The 21,251-nt window shown below is 52.5% G+C and overlaps 2 protein-coding genes across 2 annotated transcripts in view; one reads left to right on the top strand and one right to left on the bottom strand.

Annotated features, from left to right (window-relative positions):
• SGSH (N-sulfoglucosamine sulfohydrolase) overlaps positions 1–1,449 on the bottom strand; it is a 9,228-nt gene extending 7,779 nt beyond the window's left edge. Inside the window, exons 1-2 of the mRNA XM_007462343.1 lie at positions 1,323–1,449; positions 13–173 (exon numbers count right to left, since the gene is read on the bottom strand). Coding sequence (XP_007462405.1) covers positions 13–173; positions 1,323–1,419 — 258 coding nt within the window. The 5' untranslated portion in view covers positions 1,420–1,449. The remainder of the gene's footprint in view (positions 1–12; positions 174–1,322) is intronic.
• Positions 1,450–1,552: 103 nt separating this feature from the next.
• On the top strand, positions 1,553–20,164 carry SLC26A11 (solute carrier family 26 member 11). The gene is made up of 17 exons (XM_007462342.1): positions 1,553–1,607; positions 2,692–2,906; positions 3,464–3,656; positions 4,045–4,130; positions 6,334–6,413; positions 7,502–7,644; positions 11,738–11,913; positions 12,355–12,427; positions 14,340–14,390; positions 15,501–15,561; positions 15,977–16,032; positions 16,228–16,368; positions 16,987–17,114; positions 17,446–17,545; positions 18,001–18,134; positions 18,467–18,539; positions 19,332–20,164. The coding sequence occupies exons 2-17, from the start codon at positions 2,694–2,696 to the stop codon at positions 19,421–19,423; spliced, it is 1,800 nt and encodes a 599-aa protein (XP_007462404.1). The 5' UTR covers positions 1,553–1,607; positions 2,692–2,693; the 3' UTR covers positions 19,424–20,164.
• The last annotated feature ends 1,087 nt before the right edge of the window (positions 20,165–21,251 follow it).

Genomic DNA, 21,251 nt, shown 5'->3' with positions numbered 1-21,251 from the left:
TGCTGCCCTCACCTGGGGCAGGCCAGTGAGGAGGCTGGCCCGGCTGGGAGAGCAGCTACTCACGGAGGTGAAGGCATTGCGGAAGACAAGGCTCCGGCGGGCCAAGGCATCCAGGTGAGGGGTGGTGATGGCACTGTTGTTGTAGGCACCACTCTCAAAGCCTCCGTCATCCGCTGAGGAAGGAGGGAGACATAGAGGACCTGATGGGCTGGGCTCAGAAAGAGCAGCATGTGGGAGTGAGAGAGACCTGGGTCATGCTGCAGTGGCCCTGGCAGTGATGCCCAGGCGGGTATGATACCTCTGTAGACTTGATATCAGGCAGGTGTGATTCCCAAGTGGGAATGACCCAAGTGGGCATGATATTCAGCAGCCTTGTTACTTGAGTGGGAATGCCACCAGGCATGTATGAAAACTGGGTGAACATGTTAGTAGGCAGGCATAAAACTCAGGGGAGCATGAGATCCAAGCAGGCATGATTCGGCAGTCCTGGGCTCTGCAGACATGCCTGAGGATGTGGATCCACGTGCTGGTTCTCTGCCAATGCCCCTGAGATAGGGGGAGTTGAAGGGAGCCGCTCTGTAGGGTGCTGTTTAAGTTACAATTAGCTGAAGGACCTGCCCCAGACCACAAAGTTAATCAGAAACAGTGGCCCTGGCAGACAGCCAGACCTCAAAAGAGGAAAGAATCAGGTTGCCTTGTGATAGCTGGGCTCTGGTTACCCAAGCAGGAAGTCTCGTGAACAACAGGGCACTAGAGGAACTTGGGGTTTCACGGAGGGGGGGAGGGCCGGGGGAGAAGGCGGGTGGGTGAGTGGGGGCTGCTCCCTTCAGCCAGGAGAAAGAGAGTTGAGCCACAGTGCTCTGGGGTCTGAAAAGGGAAGGGAAACGGGGTTATCACTGCTGGGGAGAAGATGAGAGATCCAGGGCACCCTGCTGGTCTCTGAGGACTTGGGCACCAGCCCCTCTTCTGGCATCCCCTCTGCGATCTGTGGAAAGCCGCCCAGCGCCCTGAGGTGGGTGGGGACCGCAGGCTCAGCCCTGGCTGCTCTGGTCACGGTTCGGGCTACAGGGTCAGAACCGGGGGCAGGAATGGGGTGTGGATGCTGGGGCCGACCCCTCCAGACCCTGCAGTGGGCAGGGCCGCCTCTGCTTGCCTCTCCAAGGAGCCGACCACGAAGAGTCTGGAGCCAGCAAAAAGAGAAGTCGGGGAATGAACGGCAATGGGGTCTGCAGGGCACAGAGGGCTAGCGCTGGCCTCTTCTGGGGTCAACAACCGGCGGCCGTGGAGGGCGGTGCCCGGGGTGCCGGTGGGTCGGAACTTACCGAGGATCAGCAGCACGTTTCGGGGGCGCGCCCGGTGCACACAACAGAGACCCACTACGAGGAGCAACACCCAGCAGGCCGGCCTGGAGCAGCGCATAACGGCGGTTCCAGCCGGGCGCCGCCCCGCGGTCACGTGAGCACCAGCCCTCCCGCCCCCACTCTCGGTCACGTGTACATCAGGACCCGCCCAGGACCCGCCCCGGCTCCGGCTCCCGCTCCCGCAACCTCTGCGGTTTCTGCAGACCCGCTGCGGAGACGACGGGAGACCCCGAGCTGTGGCGTCCGGTGAGTGCGTGGCTGACGGCGGCTAGGCCCGGGGCCGGGCGCTCGAGTTGCCAGGGCACTGGCCGGGGTCGCTGGTGGGCGGCCGACGTGGGGGGGCGGCAAGTGGTCCGAGGGTACGGGCGCGTCCCGCGGGGACCCCGCTCCCCACCCACCTCATCCCCACCCAGGTCCCCGCCATCCTCCGCCTTGCTGGGGCCGGCAGGCCACGGACCGGCAGACGGTGTGGGGTTCCCCCCCTTAGACCCCAGTGTCTGGGGCAAGCGGCTTCGGGGGTGGGGGGCCGGTTCTGTCCAGAGCGGCCCCACCGGGGCTAGGGGTGGTTTGGGACGGGCTCTGCGCGCCAGGAGCACCAGGACCCTAGAGGATGCGCTCCGTGAATTACCGGGGGGAGCCTCTGACGTTCTTTCAGAACAAACTAGAATACCTAAGGCTCCTCTAAGGATGTAGACGCCACAGGTGGGGGTTGGGGTGATGCGCAGCTTCAGGATGGGAGCCCTCCCACCACCGCAGCGCCGCAGTCTGCCGTAGTGGGTGGAGCCTGCTATGCTGCGCACTTGGAAAACCTCAGGGCCTCCAGTCACCCCACCCACTCCTCGCCAGCTGCATGTGGGTATCTCCGTGGGCCTGCTTTTCTCTGCACTGCTCCCCGTTAAATTTCCTGGGGGAGGGGAATAAAAAAGGAAACAAATTCTCCTGGGAGGAGAAACCTTGAGTCTAATTAGTGATTAGTGTTTGAACTTCTCAGTGAGAAATCATTTATTTTTTCTGGCCAGAGTCGATGGAGGAAGAGAAGGCACCTAGGGTCTGGGCAGGTGGGGTTAAGGGAGAGCAGTCGGTGGCGGGGGGCACTCCACCTTTGGTTGACGCCTTCTCTGCACAGGCTGTTGGCTTCCTGATTCAGATCAGCAAGGTGAGGGGAGACTTAACGCATCTAGCTCCACCCCCCTGTGTGAGAGGAGACCGATTGCGCATCTCCTGATGTTTCTGGATCTCACCCTCACTCTCACCCTATTGCTGGGTTTTCTGAAGCCCAGGGCCTGACTGCTGGTCTGTGTCCCCCCGCGCCCACCCCCACTTTTCCTAGACATGTCATCTACTATGAAGCCGCCCAAGGGCTTTGCCCCGATGTCCTGCTGCTGGTCCACTGCAACCATGCAGAAGAGGCTGCCTTTCCTGGCCTGGCTGCCTGACTACACCTGGCACGCGCTGAAGATGGACTTCATCGCTGGAATCTCAGTCGGGCTCACGGTCATTCCCCAGGCGCTGGCCTATGCCGAGGTGGCTGGACTCCCTCCCCAGGTGAGATGTGTGTCCTTGCTGCCCACCACATCCCTTCCCCTTAGCCTGACCCCACTCCAGGCCTTAGTGCTCACCCAGGAGCAGAGTAGAAATGCATGCATAGTATTCCCTCCAGACAAGGGGGCACCCTGGGCTCCAGTCCCATGGGGCCCAAGAAGCCTTAGTTTACAACCTAGAGCATGTGACTGCCTTTGGGCAGACGCGTGCTCCTGTAACACTTGTCATGCTTGTCACACACAGGCACCAAGCTAGTTCTGGATTGCCTGATGGGGCCAGTGGGATGACCCACTCTGGCTTTAAGAATGCTTTCTCAGAATCACAGGCTCAGACATAAGGACACGAGGCCCCAGTTGGGTGAGGGTAGGAAAGAGGCCTCGTAGTCACTGTAGGTCCACAGCCTTGGGTAACAGGGTGATCAGTTCACCCTGCCTGTATGTGCTGCTGTGCCCAGAATACACAATGGACCACACAGATCCCTGTGTTTAACCAGCTACACCAGGGACCCTGTGCGGGTGCCGTGTGCCTCCTGGATATTCATTGCTCTCTCTGCCCAACAGTACGGCCTCTACTCTGCCTTCATGGGGTGCTTCGTATATTTTTTTCTGGGTACCTCCCGAGATGTGACTCTGGGCCCCACGGCCATCATGTCCCTCCTGGTCTCCTTCTACACCTTCCGTGAGCCTGCTTATGCTGTGCTGCTGGCCTTTCTGTCGGGCTGCATCCAATTAGGCATGGGGTTCCTGCGCTTGGGTAAGACACTCAGACCTTCCTGTCTTGGGGACGGGGGGTTGCAGCTCTGCTCTTCCTGGGGTACCAAGGCACCTCCTTGTGGGGATGCCCTGCCTTCAGCATTTCCTTCTTTGCATTCCAAGGGCTATCCGTGTGTGTGTGTGTGTGTCTGTGTGTCTGTGTGTGTGTGTCGAGAAGGGTGGTTCTCAGCACTCTACTGTGCTCAGCGGCCAGGACACTTGGAGAAGTGCCCAGGGCCTCAGTCCCTAGTCTCTTTCCTGCTCTCCAAACCAGCCCAAACAGGGTATGCCACTAGTCTTTAGACCCAATCCCACCCATACCACCTCTCCCAGCCCACACTGACCCAGTGGGGCTGGGACCAGCTTGGTGTTCCCTCTTGGCTGTCCAGGGTTCCTGCTGGACTTCATCTCCTGTCCCGTCATTAAAGGTTTCACCTCGGCTGCCGCCATCATCATCGGCTTCGGGCAGATTAAGGTAGGCACCCTAGTTGGTCCTGGGGCATCTGCTGGCTAGCAGGACCAAGGCCAGGTCCTGATATGTCTGGGTCAAACTCTTGCTATTTTGGGGCTCAGAGCCTGTCATGCTGGCATGAGTCTCCATTAATAAAATCATCCTTGGGCTTCCCTGGTGACGCAGTGGTTGAGAGTCCGCCTGCCAATGCAGGGGACACGGGTTCGTGCCCCGGTCCAGGAAGATCCCACATGCCGCAGAGCGGCTGGGCCCGTGAGCCATGGCTGCTGAGCCTGCACGTCCGGAGCCTGTGCTCCGCAACGGGAGAGGCCACAACAGTGAGAGGCCCACGTACCACAAAAAATAAATAAATAAATAAGTAAAATAAAATCATCTTTTGGGGGAGATATTGAGTGATGGCCAAGTTCTACAACAGGTAATTTGGGGGACCAGTAATGACAGCCCCCGCTCTTGGTGGAGTTTTCATGCCTGAGTGCTTGGTTCACCTCACAGAGTCCTGCCCCTACTGCATATTGAACCATTGGGCCCTTAACAAGTCACGAGTGTACTGCCAAAATTCCGACAAGCAAATTGCTCCCCAAGCTAATTTAGCTAGATGATTTCACTGTTATGTCTTTATTTTCCAATTTTTTGTTTAATGTTTTTCAAATATCGTGCTTTTTTATGTTTCTGTTTAAACACATATGAGAAGTATTGGAATCAGTTATTGTTGGTTATCTGAGGATATCATTTACTCTCCTTCCATTGGGTTCTGCGTACCTGGAAGGCAGGCACTGTTTCACTTCCAACGTGGCTGCCTGGAGCTGTGCTTGGGTGTGCAGAATGAAACTGAGCTGAATCGTACAGATTGAGGGACACACACACACACACACACACACACAGATACACACGCCTCTCCATGGTGTGGTTCCCACAGTCAGGCTCTGCTTCAGTCTGGTCCGTGACAGTCTTCGCGGATGGAGGCCGAATGAGAAAGTAAGAACGTGAAGCCCGAGGGGGTACATGTGAGAGAGAATAAAGTAGTTGACACGTCACTGGGTGCTGGGTTAAGCTCTCCCTATGTTTAGTTCTCAGAAGTCCTCTGGGAGGTAGGCTTATTACTATCTTCACTTACAGAGGAGGAAACAGCCTAGAACAATGTGGGTAAATTCGAACTATAGATTATGTACACACATATGTCAGGGTAAGCTTGGCAAGTGCTGTTTCGTGGGATGCTCTGTCCTTTATTCTGGAAACATTATCTTTCATTTTTAGTGTCAAGAATGTTCTTTTTTCATAACACAGTGAGAGGGTAGCTTCTTTATGCGTTCGTATTTGGCACCCCTAGGTCCCTGTCTTCAAAACCTTGACTAGGTCATGACAGTCATCTGAGAGCCTCTAGGCTGGGGTGGAGGTCCTCTTGACCTGCCCACGCAGGAGTCCCTGCCCAGGACAGAAGCCGCTGTCCATGTCTGCCCTTCCCCTTCGGGGGCTGTGTACACAGTGGGTTTTGGGGTCCTTGGAGCCTGATTGCCTTGGGAGTCTGGGCCTCGACCTCCCCTTCTGATCCCAACCAGATAAAGAACTAAAGTACAGAGTGGCGCCCCTACTCCCACCTGAGGACCGCCGACCTGGCGGGGTCCCCTCAGCGCTCCTCCCTGGAGGACCTCGGCGCCCCCTCGACCCCCGCCCGTGCAGGTCTGCCCGTCTCATGGCGAGACTTTACCTTCTGACAGGGGGCGGTCCCCGATGGGCGGGCCTCCGCGTGACGGGCGCGGCCTCGGGCCAATGGCGGTGGGGTCTGAGCTGTGCAGGGCGGGCCGCTGAGTAATGGACGGGGCCGCGAACAGATGGCAGCCGGGCCTGAAGGCGTGGGCCGGGCCCCGGACCAGGGAGAAGTTGAACCAGTCTCCTTGGTTTGAGGTCGCTCAGACTGATTTTCCTCAGATAGGGAAGTAATTTGCAACGACTTGCGACAACTGGAACTTTGTGAAATACCGTCAACGCCCCCACTTCCCCCCGAGAGGGATAACTTTGATCTCCTCCCTTTGGGGACTTTGGGAATGGACAGATAGGCCCGGGAGAGCCAGGAGATGTTTTCCCCCAGGAAGGGCCCTTGGAGGGGTAGGGGGTTCCAGGTTTGGAACAGTATTGAGATACTGCAAGGGATGGGTTTCAGGCCTTTATATGGCAGAAGGCTGTCTAATCAGAAGCTCTTGTTTGACAGAACCTGCTGGGACTGCAGCACATCTCCAGGCAGTTTTTGCTGCAAGTGTATTACACTTTCCACAACATCGGAGAGACCAGGTACTGGCTGGCTGTGTTTCTCCCCCCGCCCCCATAAATAAGCTCTTCCTTCTAGATCCCTCTCCCAGTTCCCTCCCCATTTCCACTCCCAGGTGGCATTTATTCCAATCCTCTGGGATCTTGCTGCTCAAACAGGGGTCCCGCAAGCAGCACCATCGGCATCACCTGGGAGCTGGTTAGAAGCACAGTCTGGCCGGTCCAGACCTGCTAAATCAGTTGGCTTAACCAGAGGCCCACGTGGCACATTGAAGCTTGAGAAGCTCTGCTCTGGTCAGTCCAGTGCGCCAGTCAGCGTGACCCCATGCAGGGCTTTCTCCTGTGGTCAAAGTGAGAAGAGACCATGTGAAGGAAGAGCAGGTGGTCTCTCGTTCAAAGAGTTCATAGTTCAGCGAGCAAGAGAACCACAGGGCAAGGGAAGGCAGAGGCCAACAGACATGCAGGTGCCAGGGGACGGGTGGCAGGTGGAGAGAGTTCCTACAGCAAGCACATCACTCAGATGGAGGGGTTTCTCTCAGAGCAAGCAGGTTAAAGGGACAAATAGGAGATGCAGCTCGATGAGCCCAGCTGGAGGCCAGAACACCTCTCTGGCTGGAGGGGCAAGAGGAAGAAGTGACCTGGGGGGAGCTGTACGGGGAGCTGCCTGGAGGGAGTGGAGGAGACCCTGTGACCATCCTCTCCTCCCCTTCTGATCTGCTGCTGAGGTTTCCTGGTCCATAAGATGCACCTGGTTGGGGTCAGCCACATGGGGGGCAGTGGAGATGGAGATGGACCGGTCAGAGAGCATCATAGGCAGTCAGGAGTGAATCTCCTGGAGCTGACGAGACACGTGTAGCCCAGAGAGCTATGTGACTAAAAACGTGAGTTGGTAGCGCGCCTGTGGCTACCACTGTGATCTGGGCTTCAGCTCCCAGGGCCTGTGTACCTACTAAGTTTCGAATAAAGTTTTGAAATGGAACAGGGACACAGGTTACTTAGGAAAAAACAAAAAGTGCATTTGAGAGACAAAGTTTTCCAGCAGAAGCAGCAACCAAAGGCCAGAAGGCCTGTGCTATTAGCAGGTTTGGGCGGTGACTGGTGTCTGTCTGCAGGGTGGGCGATGCAGTGCTGGGACTGGTCTGCATGGTGCTGCTTCTCGTGCTAAAGCTGATGCGGGACCACGTGCCTCCCGTCCATCCCGAGATGCCCACTGGCGTGCGGCTCAGCCATGGGTTGGTTTGGACTGCCACCACAGGTGAGGGGGCCTTCTGGCTGAGGGGCCATTTCCAGATTTGTCCTGCACAACCTGGCCTCACGTTGTAGTCACCCCAGGAACCCAAATTCCACCCCTAGAGATCTTCACGTCCCTTGCTAAGTGGTTCTGATATGCATCCAGGGCTGAGAACTTTGTTTAACAGCAGAAGTTCTCAGCTAGGGATGATTTTGCTCCCCCCCGCCCCCGGGGAACATTTGGCAATGTTCAGAGACATTTTTGGTTGACACTACTGGGCAAGACTGTTTCTGGCTTCTGATGGGTGGAGGCCAGGGATTTTACTAAACATCCTGCAATGTACAGTCTCCCACGGCAAAAAACTGATCTGGCCCAAGGTGTCAGCAGTGCTAAGGTTGAGAAACTCTGGCAGGTCTCTGGGGGAGAAAACAAGTTCCACTGAGACAGACTGGTCCTGCTTTAATTGTGCAGCTGCAAAGGGTAAACATTTTGCTTCGGGCCTGGAATCAGCAGGTTGAGTCGCAGTTAACCAGAGGATCTGTAAAGAAAGGCTGAAGTAAAAAGCGGCAAGATGAGGAGAGTTAGTGGAACCATTGGCTGGTTGAAGGGCCATCTCGGGGTGGGGGTGGGGATGGACATCTCTCCACTGAGCCGCCAGTAGGTGACACAGAGAGAGAATGGCAGGTACAGCAAAGCAAGGAAGCACTGATATCTACTGGGCCTTTCCAGAGCTGAGGGGAATGGAAATCATCCCACTTGGCCCTACTCCGCGGCCATGAAATCCAGCCAGTTGTGGGAGGGAGGGGTTGACTAGATTTCTGCCCTTGAGTCACTTCCAGCTTCTCCGGCTGGTCCCCAGTCCCAAGAGTCACTCACCAGACGCCGTTCTGCAGCCCGGAGGCCATGGGTAAACGCTGAGCGCTTGGGAGGGTGGAAGAGCACTGGGTTTATGGTGAAACTACTGGTTTCAAGTCCTAGTTTAGCCACTTACCTGGCACTTGCATGAGTCACTTGTCAAAATTTTATGAGCTTTAGTATAGTCATCTGTAAAATAGTGAAAACAGGCTCTGTTGCCTAAAACTTAACACTCGAAGTGTGGCCTCTGACCAGCAGCACGGGCATCCCCTGGGAGCTTGTTGGAAATGCAGGTTCTCAGGCCCACCCAGACCTCTGACGCAGAATCTGCACGTTAACATGCTCGTCAGGTGACTTGTAGGCACACTGAGGTCTGAGAAATGCTGCTCCAAAACCCTGTAGGCTTCTCAGAGACTACTGTCTTCTTTCTCTCCAGGATATGTGGTGTGTCCTTGGAAACTAGCTACTGAGCTCCCAACTATGTTTATTAAAATGTCATCGTTTCAGCTTGTATTTTAGCTGAGTGAGGACAGGTTAACCTATAGTAATACCTTGTGTTTGTTTAGCAATTTGTAGAGAATTTGTTTAGCCCCAGAACACTCTTGTGGGGTAGGTGGAACAGTTGTAATTTCTCCCCTTTTGCACATGAAAAAGTAGAGACTTGCAGAAATTGAATGAGCTGTAATCTGACATACAGTGATGGATGGCTTATAAAGCATTTTACAAACATCACTTCTTTTGATTCTCATAGCAGCCTTGAGGATGGGATATTATTTTCCCTGGGTTGCCAGTGAGGAAAATGAGGCTCTGAAAGGTAAAACAGACAAACCAAATAAGACTTCTCAAGGTCACATAGCTAGGAGCAGGCAGAGTGAGGACTTGCTCCCAGGTCACTTGCCCTTTTTCCTGGTCAAAATTGATATCGATTTTATTTATCTCACAGAACCAGCTTTTGATTGCATTGATCTTTCTATTGCTTTTGTTTTCTCGTTAGTAGACTTTGACCTGATCTTTACTATTTCCTTGCATTGGCTGATTTTGAATTTAGGTTTCTTTTTCAAATTCTTTTCAAATTTTCTTTTTCAAATTCTTTTCAAATTTTTCAAATTCTTAAGGCAGAAGCTGAGGTCTTTGAGACCTTCCTCCTTTTCCAATATAGTGATTAGGGTCGTAAGTTTCCTACTCGGCACTGCTTTAGCTGCATCCCACAATTTTGATAGGTTGTGTTTTCATTTTCACTTAGTTCTAAATACTTTCTAATTTCCATTTTGACTTCTCTTTTGAATTGTGGATTACCCTTTGAGCCAGGAGCCTTTTAGGAATTAGATTCCAAAGATTTGGGGATTTTTTAATAAGTATTTTGTTACTGATTTCTAACGTAATCCCATTACTGTCAGAGAATAAACGTTGTACGTACATACACATGTAGGATTATAATTTTCTCTGGAAATGACCCCCTTTATCCTGGTAACATTCTTTGCTCTGAACTCTACTCTCATGTAGAGTTGCTCCAGCTTTCTTTTGGTTAGTATTAGCACATGTTTTCCCATCCTTTTACTTTGAACCTATTTAACTTATTTGTGTCTTTATGTTTAAAGTGTGTTTTTTGTAGGAAGCATATAGATGGGTTTTGTTTTTTAATACAATCTGATGATCTCTTCCTTTTCATTGGGGGGTGGGGTAATGTTTACATTCCATGTGATGATAGATGTATCTAGCTTTAGATCTACCATATTGCTCTTTGTTTCCTATTGTCTCATTTCTTCTTTGTTCCCTTTTCCCTTTCTTTCTACTGCCTTTTGGATTGAGTATTTTTCTATGATTCTTTTTTTATTCCCTTTATTGGCTTATTGGCTATAACTGCTCCATCTGTATCATTTTCCTTCTGCCTGGAGAACCTTCTATATTGTTTCCTGTAGTGCAGGCCTGTTGGTGATGAATTCTTTCAGCTTTTGTATGTCCAAAATAGTCAGTGTTTTACTTTCCTTTTGGAGGGTAGCTTTGCTGGATATAGAATTCTAGACAGTTTTTTTCCTCCTCCACACTTTAAAAATGCTGTTCTCCTGTCTTCTGGCCTGCTTTGTTTCCTACAAGAAGTCTGCTGTCATTCTTAATTTCATTCCTCTAGATATGACCTTTTTCTCTGGCTGCTTTTAAGATATTCTCTTGGGCTTACCTGGTGGCACAGTGGTTGAGAATCTGCCTGCCAATGCAGGGAACACGAGTTCGAGCCCTGGTCTGGGAAGATCGCACATGCTGCGGAGCAACTAAGCCCGTGCGCCACAGCTACTGAGCCTGTGCGTCCGGAGCCTGTGCTCCGCAACAAGAGAGGCCGCGACAGTGAGAGGCCCGCGCCCTGCGATGAAGAGTGGCCCCCGCTCGCCACAGCTAGAGAAAGCCCTCACACAGAAACGAAGACCCAACACAGCCAAAAAAAAAAATTCTATTTATCATTGGCTTTAGGCAATTTGATTATGATGTGCCTTGTTGTAGTTTCTTTTTTTTTTCCACGTGTCTTGTCCTTGGAATTCACTGAGCTTCTTGGTTATGCAGGTTTGCAGTTTTTATCAAATTTGGAAAAATACTCAGCCATTATTTCTTCAAATCCTTGTGCTGTCTCCCCATGCCACTCCAAGGTCTTTCTTTGTGGGCTCTGATACATATTAGCTTACTTGAAATTGTTCCACAGCTACTGATGCTTTGTACAATTTTTCAATTTTTCTTCAGTATGTTTCATTTTGAGGAGGTTCTGTTGCTACATTTTCAGTTTCACTAGTCTTTTTCCTGTAATATCTAATCTGTCTTTAATCCATTCAGTGTATATTTTGCCTCAGACGTTATGGTTTTCATTTCTAGAAGGTCAATTTGGGAGATATTTGGGTATATATACACAGATGCTGTTGTTCCGTATATTTTGTCCAGTTTTTAGTTGTTTTAGGCAGCAGAGTAAACCTGCTCTGTTTCTCCATCTTCAAAGTGGCATCACCTTGGGAGATCTGATCTCAAAGTCTTTCCAGCTCTGCCTTTGACCGTGCAGTCACTGGTGACCAGTAGATGATATGCATGCTGGCCCTGTGTGTCACCACTCCTCTGTTTCCCCATTGTGCGTTTTTCATGATGGCATGTGTTCATGCCTGCCATACGGTTGCTTGTATCCATGCTGTTTCCCAGGCTGGGGTGGGGTCTTCCACCTCCTGAGGTGTATTCGCCCCAGTTACCCAGATGATCCAGGTTTCACTGACAGTCTCTCCCCCTGTCCTAGCTCGCAACGCCCTGGTGGTCTCCTTTGCTGCCCTGGTCGCATACTCCTTCCAGGTGACTGGATACCAGCCTTTTGTTCTAACTGGGAAGACACCCGAGGGGCTCCCTGATGCCCACATCCCTCCCTTCTCAGTGACCACTGCCAACGGGACGATCTCCTTCACCGAGATGGTACAGGTGGGTAGAGACAGGGAGCCAGGCTGGCTTGGCTGAGGCCGCGGCAGCCCCTGGGCCTGGTTCTATCTCCTAATGCATCTGCTTAGTGACGGGCAGCTCTGAACTCAGCTAGGACTGCTGTCCTCAGGAAGGGGCGTCTCTGGTGCAGCGACAGGTAGGAATGAGTTCCAGATTAGGCACAACCTCAAAGGGCACCACATTTATTTTTCTACCTTGAGCCCAGGGGTGTTCTGCCATTGTGGACGCTGGCAGAGCAGGAATCTGTTGTGTTCTGCTGTGTGTCATGTTTCTTGCAGTGTGAGCTCACAGCCCTGCAGCTGAAGTATGTTTGCTTCTGTCAGACATGGACGAGCCAGTACCTACCTTATCAGGTCACTGACTGGTCAGGCCTCTTCTGTCCTTCCCCAGAGGGTCACTCACCATCCCTCTCTCCTCTCTCAGGGCATGGGGGCCGGGCTGGCCGTGGTGCCCCTGATGGGTCTCCTGGAGAGCATCGCAGTGGCCAAATCCTTTGGTAAGATGCTCACCACCCATGCCCTCCCTGGCACCTCAGCCAGAGCCCAGCCTGCCTTGCTTGCCTGCTCTCCTGCCTGCTTTTTATCTGCTTTGATTTTTAGAACTTTCAATTTTTATCTGAGTAATACATGCTTTTTTAAAAGTATTATTTTTTTAAGTATTATCTTTGTTTTTAACATACTTTATAGAATTGACAGTTTTCATTTAATTGGTAATAATAGCTGTATTTGATACCCTGTTAGCAAAATTCCTAAAAATTTGACAAGGTACCCTTTCCAGGTGTCTGAGCACACCTGGCCTGTCCCCTCCTGACCCCTGGAGAGGCTGGCAAGTGTTAATCTACTTATGTGTTTGCTGCTCAATACTGATTCCCTCCGCCTGAGCTGAGGCTGCCAAACCTTTCACGTGTCCCTGCTTTTGTCTTAGGTCCCTGGACTTTTTTGTTCTGTGTTGTCCATGAGGATGATGTGTTTCTTCTGTTCTGTAAGAGGGTTAAGTCCTTTGTTTGGATCTAATTTGACTCTAAAGGTTAAAATTCAGATATATGACATGTATGTTACTATGACTACCTAAATTGTGTTCACTGCCCAGCCCAGGTTGTGCCAGGATTATGTTTCCTTCTTTGAAGTTCCAGCATCTGGATCCTTAGAACATTCCAAGGAGACTATAAACCAGTGTTCATTCTAAAGGGTTTTCCTTTCCAAACGCCAGCAGTTGCTCAAGACCACGCTGCATTTCAGTTTGCGACCTGTTCAGCTCACATCTTTCTTGTTCAGTTTTTATTTTTCTGATCCTTTTTTTTTTTTTTTAATTTGGAGGGGCATATCTCGGAATCTGCATGTGACAGATTTTACTCATCTTGTCTATTACTTAGAAATCTCTCCATTTTCTTTTGAAGTCAGCTGACTTCCTGTGCTTTGTAAAGCTTGTCCTGCTTTTAAATCAAGGCTTAGTAAACCACAGCCTGCTGCCCATCACCTGCGAATGGCTTTTGCATTTTTAAATGTTTTAAAAAAATCTAAAGAAGATTTGGATTTGATGACACATGAAAAGTATATGAAATTTGTATTTCAGTTCACAAGTAAGGTTTTATTGGAAGATGATCTCTTGTTCACTTGTTTCGTGTTGTATGGCTGCTTTGTGCTATAATGGGGAGCTGAGCAGTTGTGACAGAGGTTGTGACCCTCAAACCTAAAATATTGCCAGTCTGGCCCTTTACAGAAAGTTTACCAACCACTATCTTAAGATTCATGCCGCTCCATAGTTTCTCCCTAAATCTTCCCGCTCATGTCTCTGGGCCTCATCTGAGACTTTCTAGTCATCTTGACTTGCCACCAGAGAGCTTTTTAGTTTAAAACATCTTTCCCTTATTATAAAAGCAATACATGTTTATTGCACAAGATATTGAAAGTTCAGAAGTGGATTAAAAAAACGAATCAGGGCTTCCCTCGTGGCACAGTGGTTGAGAGTCCGCCTGCCGATGCAGGGGACACGGGTTCGTGCCCCGGTCCGGGAAGATCCCACATGCCGCGGAGTGGCTGGGCCCGTGAGCCATGGCCGCTGAGCCTGTGCGTCCGGAGCCTGTTGCTCCGCAACGGGAGAGGCCGCAACAGTGAGAGGCCCGCGTCCCGCAAAAAAAAAAAAAAACAGAAAACGAATCACTTGTAACGTCCTTCACTACCTCAATTAACTGCTAACATTTCGCTCCACGTCTCCTTTTTTTTTGTAAACACACAAAGATGTGTGTACATTTGCATATATGTATACATTTTATCTGTGTTTATATCTTCTATTTACAAACACAGACAATGCTGTAGGGAGAAATTGGTAGCCTGTTTTATCATTTCATAGACAGTTTCCTGATGATATGTATCTAGTGACAGTGTTTTTATTGTCTGTTCTCTTTATAGCTTCTCAAAATAATTACCGTATTGACGCCAACCAGGAGCTGCTGGCCATCGGTAAGACTCCAGTGGCGGGTGGCTCTCGGGGTCTGGGTGGTGGAGGTGCTGACACGCAGGGTGCAGAGCTGGCCCGAGTGGGGCCCATTCTCCCATCTCAGGTGGTTCAGTTTAATCCCTAGGAGTAGGGTGCCGACATCTAGTGTCTGACTGAGGCTCACTGAGCACCTGCTGTGTACCAGACCCTGAGGGCTGTGGCCTGTTCTGTGCCTGGGAACGCCTGGAATGTTCCACCTGGGCTGGGGGTGGGGGCTTCCAGGGCGAGGGTCAGGTTGCTGAGGAATGTGGCCAGGTAGGATCTCAGGTGAGCCTGCTGATTGTGTGGGATCTTGGCTGCCTGTGCCTCGCCCTGTGCCTCCCTCCAGGAGGGGCAGGCGGATGAGTGAGGACTCAGGTGGGCCCCAGGCTTCCTGACTGTGGAGCGGTGCATCCCAGGTGACACCTGAGCTGTCTCGAGAGCAGGCCTTGGACCTGTGACCAGTTGTGGGTTTGCGGAGTCAAGGAGACCATGGTGGTCTTTGCGAAGGCCCCTGGGTGAGGTGGGTGCTGACGAGCTGATGGTGATGAACTTGGGCTAGTTACCTCCATTCTGAGGTCCCAGCCGGGTTCCGGGCATGGCTGTGTCCAGTACAGGTTAATCAGAGGCACACAGGGAAGGCAGCTTACTGGCCATGACCATCTCCCATTCACCTTGGCTGGTCATCTCGTGAAAGTGTGGGTTTGAAGGAACTCAGAGTAGCAGGGATGCCCGCAGGCGTACTGGGCACTTCAGGCGTGTCTCTGCACACTTGCCTTACTCAGCCGTCCCCCTTTCTGGGCAGGAGGGATTCCTCATTCTGTTACACATGGGAAAAGGCATATTTCACACAAGCAAGGCTGGGGTCAGAACTGCTTTATGGCTAGAATCAATCTCAGCGCACTTGGCAAAGATCATGGTTTGACCTTCCTAGAGGGAGAGAGAACCAGATATAGGCTGCCCTACTGGGTAGCTCCTCTCCCCTTCTGTCTTCCTGTTTCCTTCTGGTTTTCATCTCCTTCCTCCTCGGCTCCTTCTTCTATTTTATGCTTCTTCTCGTCCTGGATGAGCTTTTTCCTTCCGTTTCTCCACAGGCCTGACCAACATCCTGGGCTCCCTCTTCTCCTCCTACCCGGTCACGGGCAGCTTTGGCCGGTGAGTGACCACGTTCCCCCTTCCCTGTGTCTCCAGGGAGGTCCCCGCCCAGGACAGAGGGTCCTTGTCCAGCTTGAAGAACCAGGTTCCCCCTGCTGGGCCCTTGCCCACGTCCTGAGGCCGTTTGCACTTTTCTCCACACTGGTCCTCTCTCCCTTGGTCAGCTGTGACGGTGTCTATGGGGAGACAAGAGGGGGCTCCCTCTGCTTCCCTCACCATCTTAGCTGGTTTTTTTTACCCCGATACACGGCACTGCAGTTTAACGTTAAAAAGATCCCCGTGCATGGAAATGCTCCCAGCATCTTGGTGCTGGAGTTAATTCCTGAAAGATAGTGGAGGTGGGAGGGATTGTGGCTCCTCGCCTCCCCTGCTCTCCCAGCCCGACAGCCACTAATGGGTCTCTGTTGCCTTCCAGGACGGCTGTGAATGCCCAGTCAGGGGTGTGCACCCCAGCAGGGGGCCTGATGACGGGTGAGCACCCCTTGCACGGACACTGTGTTCCCCGTGTCCGCCGCAGTGAGATGGGAGGAAAGGAGTGGAGGGAGCCCAGGGTGCGGGTGCCGTCGGCTCTGGCGCCTGGCTGTGTGCCCCAGAGCAGGGACTCGTTGCTGGGTGGGAGTCGGGGCGGCAGGGCCACGAGGTCACAGCACCCCACGCCCCCCGCAGGAGCCCTGGTGCTGCTGTCACTCGACTACCTGACCTCACTCTTCTACTACATCCCCAAGTCTGCCCTGGCTGCTGTCATTATCATGGCCGTGGTCCCCCTGTTCGACACCAAGATCGTGGGGACGCTCTGGCGAGTGAAGAGTATGTATCTCCTGTCCATCGGCACCAAGGTTATTGATGATCCTCCGTCTGCCATTGGCTGCTGCCCAGGCTGGCCCAGCTCGGGGAGAGATGGGGGCTTTGGGGTGACCAGCAGGGCCCATGTCATAGCCTCCCTTTCTCCACTGGTCACAGCAGCTCAAGGTTCTCCGGAACCTGCAATTCCTTTACCGTAACAAGTTTTTGTTCTCTTTTGTTTTTCAAAGCAGTTAAGGGATTTATGTGGCTTCTACATCTAAGAGAAGTCTCGGTGCCTCCCTGGTCCTCATATCCCTTTTTCCTTGGTCCCCTGAGAAGTGCCCACTGGGACCTCTTCCCAGGGGCAGGGGACCAGGCCGACCAGGCAGGTCTTAAGGGCCCCTCGCCCAGGTAGGGAGGGATTTCTTGCCTCTGACACGTCCTTGAGCTGGCATGGCCTGTCTGAAGCATCAGTCCCCAAGTCTCTGGATGGGGGTCCCTCGGGAGCTGTCTGGGGTCCATGACACCTTCACTCATTATGAGGAAAGCCACGCACGAGGTATCTCTTGTCAGGGGGGTTGGGTAGCTGGGAGCCGAGCTCGCTGAGGAGGGGCCATTCCTCAGCTGGACCCCCTCTCCCAGGGCTGGACTTGCTGCCCCTCTGTGTGACGTTCCTGCTCTGCTTCTGGGAGGTCCAGTACGGCATCCTGGCAGGGACCCTGGTGTCCGTGCTGGTTCTCCTGCACTCCGTGGCCAGACCCAAGATACAGGTAGCCCATCTGGTCTCCCTGAGGGGACCTGCTGGCCTCAGGGGGCCCGGTGGGGTGAAGCATGCTATGGGCAGACCCTTTAACCCCACTGTCTTGCATTTTGAGCTCTTGGTGTGATTGTGGCCTGAGGCACTGCCAAGTGACCATTCACCTAGCGGATGGTTTGACCTTCCGGTCATAACCCCACAGTGCTGTCCTGCTGCGCGTGGGGCTGTGGTGCAGGTGGGGGTCCCTCCAGCTCTGCACCCTCCCGTCCACCCTAGGCCTGGAAGAGCTGCCCTGTTGAACTTGCCTCCAGGGCTCACTGGCTTCCCCCCCCCACTGTCCCCAGGTGTCAGAGGGCCCGATGCTGGTCCTGCAGCCGGCGAGTGGCCTGCACTTCCCTGCGATCGAAACACTCCGGGAGGCGTTACTGAGCCGGGCTCTGGAAAGTACGTGGCCAGATGGGCTGCGGTCACCCCCAGCTCCCCGCCACCCTCACAGCAGGGGTTCTTGCTGGACCCCAAGACCCTGCTCTCAGCTGTCAGGAAGGAGCTTGCCCGTCCTTGGGTCCTGGGGGTCTCGGGCGTCTCAAGAGTGGCGTCCAGTGGACACCACCCCCCTACCGTGTGTGCGTGCAGCAAGGGTGGCAGTTTCCCAACATGTGTCCCTGAGGGCCCACTCCTTCCAGGAGTTGGTATTTAGGGGAGAAAAGGGTCTGTTTGCCTGCCCTGTGAAGGAAATGGTTGTTGCTGTCTCCAAACAGCTAACGTTTTGGGTCCTCGTCCTTTCCCCTTCCCGTCCCCACTGGGGAGGAGCTCTTGATGGCCTTGTTTGGCCCCAGGCCCCTGGCCAGAGCCTTTTCTGGCAGCCTCTGCCTGGTGTGACCACTCCCCTGTCCCCCCAGCATCCCCGCCACGCTCTGCAGCCCTGGACTGCACCCACATCTGCAACATTGACTACACGGTGGTGTTGGGACTCGGGGAGCTCCTGGAGGACTTCCACAAGCGGGGCGCCACCCTCGCCCTCATTGGCCTGCAGGTGGGTTTCGGCATCTGCTTGAAGTAGCCTGTGAGGTCTGTGTTGTCACCGTCCCCATGTCAAGGTGAGGATGCCAAGGCCCAGAGAAGCTGAGTGACTTGCCCAATGTCACACAGTGAGGAAGTCGGCTGGGCTCCATTCTTGTGGCATCTGGCTGCAGAGCTCTGCTTGTGTCCGTTACATCATGTGTTGTATTTGCAGAGCACTCATCTCCGTGTCCTTCAGAAGGTATTCACTTAAGAAGTGTTCCTCTTACAGAAATGTGAGTTAGCCCGTGACGTGGCTTGCTAGGGCAGGAGCATTCCCACCTGGAATCACCATTTGTCCCACAGGTCCCCGTTCTCCGTGTCCTGCTGTCAGCCGACCTGAAGGGCGTCCTGTACTTCTGCACCCTGGAAGAAGCAGGTGGGTGTGGCCAGTCATCAGAGTGAGAGCCGCGGCAGCCTGGCTGCCCACACCCCACAGGGTCAGGACGGCAGGACAGAAACCCTGGGAGATGGGAGGGTCAGTGCTCGAGTCCAAGAGTGGGGAGCACTGGGACGAGGGTGAGGCAGTGGACAGGTTGTCAGGGGGCCTTCCTGCTCTGGGGCTTTATGTTTTGGGACTGTATGTGCGTTTTTAATTGAGGCACAGTTTACATACAGTGAAATGCACAGATCCTAAATGTGAGTTTGAGTCCTGACACATGGATGCAATGGGCATCCAGTCAGGATGTAGCTTTTCTCCATCGTTCCAGAAAGTTCCCTCTTTCTCCCTTCCAGTGGCCCCCACTAGGGGTAAGCACTGCTCTGATTTCTTCCACCATCGGTCAGTGTAGCCTGTTCCGGAACTTCATGTAGTGGGATCAAGAGGATTCTCTCTTGTGTTCGGCTTCCTTGGCTCAACTTGGTGTCTGTGTGATTCATCCATGTTGCTGCTAAAGCAGCCAGATGCTGATCCACAGGAACTGGATAAGCAGATTGGGCCCAGCCGCACCATGGAACCCGCCCAGCAGTGAGGAGGGTTATCGTGGCATGGAGAGTGGTGAGGTGCTGGTGGAGACTTACGTGAAACCGGCCCAGGGCTGGAGATACTGGTCCAGGGACCTTAACTCCCCAGGCTTGAGGCCCACAAAAGGCCAGCCTTTAATCCCATTCTGTGAACTGACCTATCCTCGCTTCGCTTTTTTAGTGTTTGGAAACCTTGTGTTTTCTGCAGAGAAATACCTGAAGCAAGAACCAGGGACCCAGCCCTACAATGGCAGCGAAGACTCTGTTCCAGAACACAAGGTCGCCCTGCTGAAGGCCTGATTGGGCTGCCGATGGGCGCCCGACATCAGAGGGTCTCACAGAAGGTTCTGGTCACTGTGATGCCGGATGCCGCCTTGCGCATGGATCTGAGAAACCTGAGTAGGTGTCCCAGAGGAAGGGGAGGGCAACTGCGTGGGGGCCCACAGGTGGGACTCATCCCTTCCTCTGAGATGATTGAAAAAGTACCTCCCAGCTCTTCCTGGTATGCGAACTCTTTTTTTAAAGAGTGATTTGGAGAACACTTTCTAGAATGGCAGACCACTTGAGAAAGGAAAGGGCAGGGATTTCAACCTGGTCTAGGAGAGGAGACCTCCCGCCCCAGCTCCTTCCTGGATTTCAGGGGAAATGGAGAAGGCGGGCATCTCTCAGGTGGGTTCCCTTCTTGATGGCGGCGGCTGAGCTGTTGTTGGGAGGAAAACCAAGGTTTGCCAAATGACTTAAAGTGTCTATTAAAAATAACTTCGTTGTGTTTTCTAAATTAAAATAAGTATAGCTTTGGTGTTTTTGTAAAAACCATAAATGCTTATTGTAAAAACTACAGGTAACCATCCCCCCCCATCCACTTTTGTGATAGCTCCACACCTCCTCCCTCCAGTACACGTACACGTGTGTACGTTAGCATGTGGGTGTGTGTTTACAGTCATGTAAATGGGATCATTTCATCCATGGTGCTCTGTGACCCACAATTTCATGTGGTCATTGCTGTGAATTATTTGTTGTGATAATAAACAGAATACATGAATATCAATGGCTGCGTGGTATTTTATTTTATATGCGTCATAATTTACTTAGCAAGCTCTCCATACAGGGACTTGCCTGTTTTAAATTTCACTTCCATCAATTTTTAGAGCTACGGAAAGTTGTGCTCCTGGACTCTTTGAAAAAGAACTCACCATGCAGATGGCCCTGGATGCGGTGCCATAGAGCCACCAGTGTTCTGCCCAAGCCACCCTGGCCAGTATCTGAGCAGAGCAAGGGTCCAGGCCTGGCCATAACACACGAGTCTTTTCAGATTCCTTGTCCTCCATCTTCTGGTGTTTCTCCTTCCAGGACCCTGACCAGCCAGCTAAACGGTTCACCGCCAGCCCCAAGGCAGCCTTTCCTTACCTCAGGCAGTTTCTCATTTTCCACAAGGCGAGTGTGTCCTGAAGCTCTGCCTGCTGGGCCACACCTGGCCAGAGCTGTGATGGGAGTTGTCCCTTTTTGGCCTGTGCCCACATTCTGAGCCCACCCATTCTGGAACCCAGAGATAATCCAATTCACAGTGTAGCCAGTTGATTCACCCAGGTGGGACCAATTTCATTGAAAACCCTCATCATCTGTGACTCAGCAGCTCTGCTTCTCTGAAGCCACTCTAGCAAAACACAACCCTGTCTCCGGGGAAGCTGACCAAGGATGTTTATCACAACCTCGTTAGCAATTTTGGAAAATGAAAGCAACCTAAGTGTCTTGACCATGGAACATTCAAGGAATGAATTGGTGTAGGTACTAACAGATTTTTGAGTGAAAAAGGCAAGTTGCAGAGTGATACCCATCTTAAGATACCATTTGTGTAAACACACCCACTAAATGATGGTATGATATATGTATGAGGTTTTTAAAAGTTCTGGAAGGATAAACGTCAGACTCATAACTGATTACTTCTTGGGTTGACAGTAACCATATCTGTATGGTTTAATATTTCAAAGAACATTACGTTGATGTATACTTAAAAATTAAATTTTTAAAAAAGAGAAGTGTGGAGAATTGCCTGGAAAGAATTTGGAACTTGGTGTCAGAAGATGCAGGGCTGGGTTCCATCATCCTTTCTCATCAGCCGGACAGGCTC

Source organism: Lipotes vexillifer, unplaced genomic scaffold (assembly GCF_000442215.2).
Source record: "Lipotes vexillifer unplaced genomic scaffold, Lipotes_vexillifer_v1.1 scaffold1691, whole genome shotgun sequence".
Classification (NCBI taxonomy): domain Eukaryota; kingdom Metazoa; phylum Chordata; class Mammalia; order Artiodactyla; family Lipotidae; genus Lipotes; species Lipotes vexillifer.
Note: the sequence above shows the minus strand (reverse complement) of the source record. Positions and strands in the feature narration are given on the sequence as shown.

What these genes read in the sequence shown, in the direction of transcription:
- SLC26A11 (XM_007462342.1), top strand. Translation starts at nt 2,694, where the DNA reads ATGTCATCTACTATGAAGCCGCCCAAGGGCTTTGCCCCGATGTCCTGC. An exon ending in CGCAGTGGCCAAATCCTTTG is followed by an intron (nt 12,428 to 14,339) that starts GTAAGATGCTCA and finishes TTCTCTTTATAG; the next exon opens with CTTCTCAAAATAATTACCGT. An exon ending in ACTGAGCCGGGCTCTGGAAA is followed by an intron (nt 17,546 to 18,000) that starts GTACGTGGCCAG and finishes CTGTCCCCCCAG; the next exon opens with CATCCCCGCCACGCTCTGCA.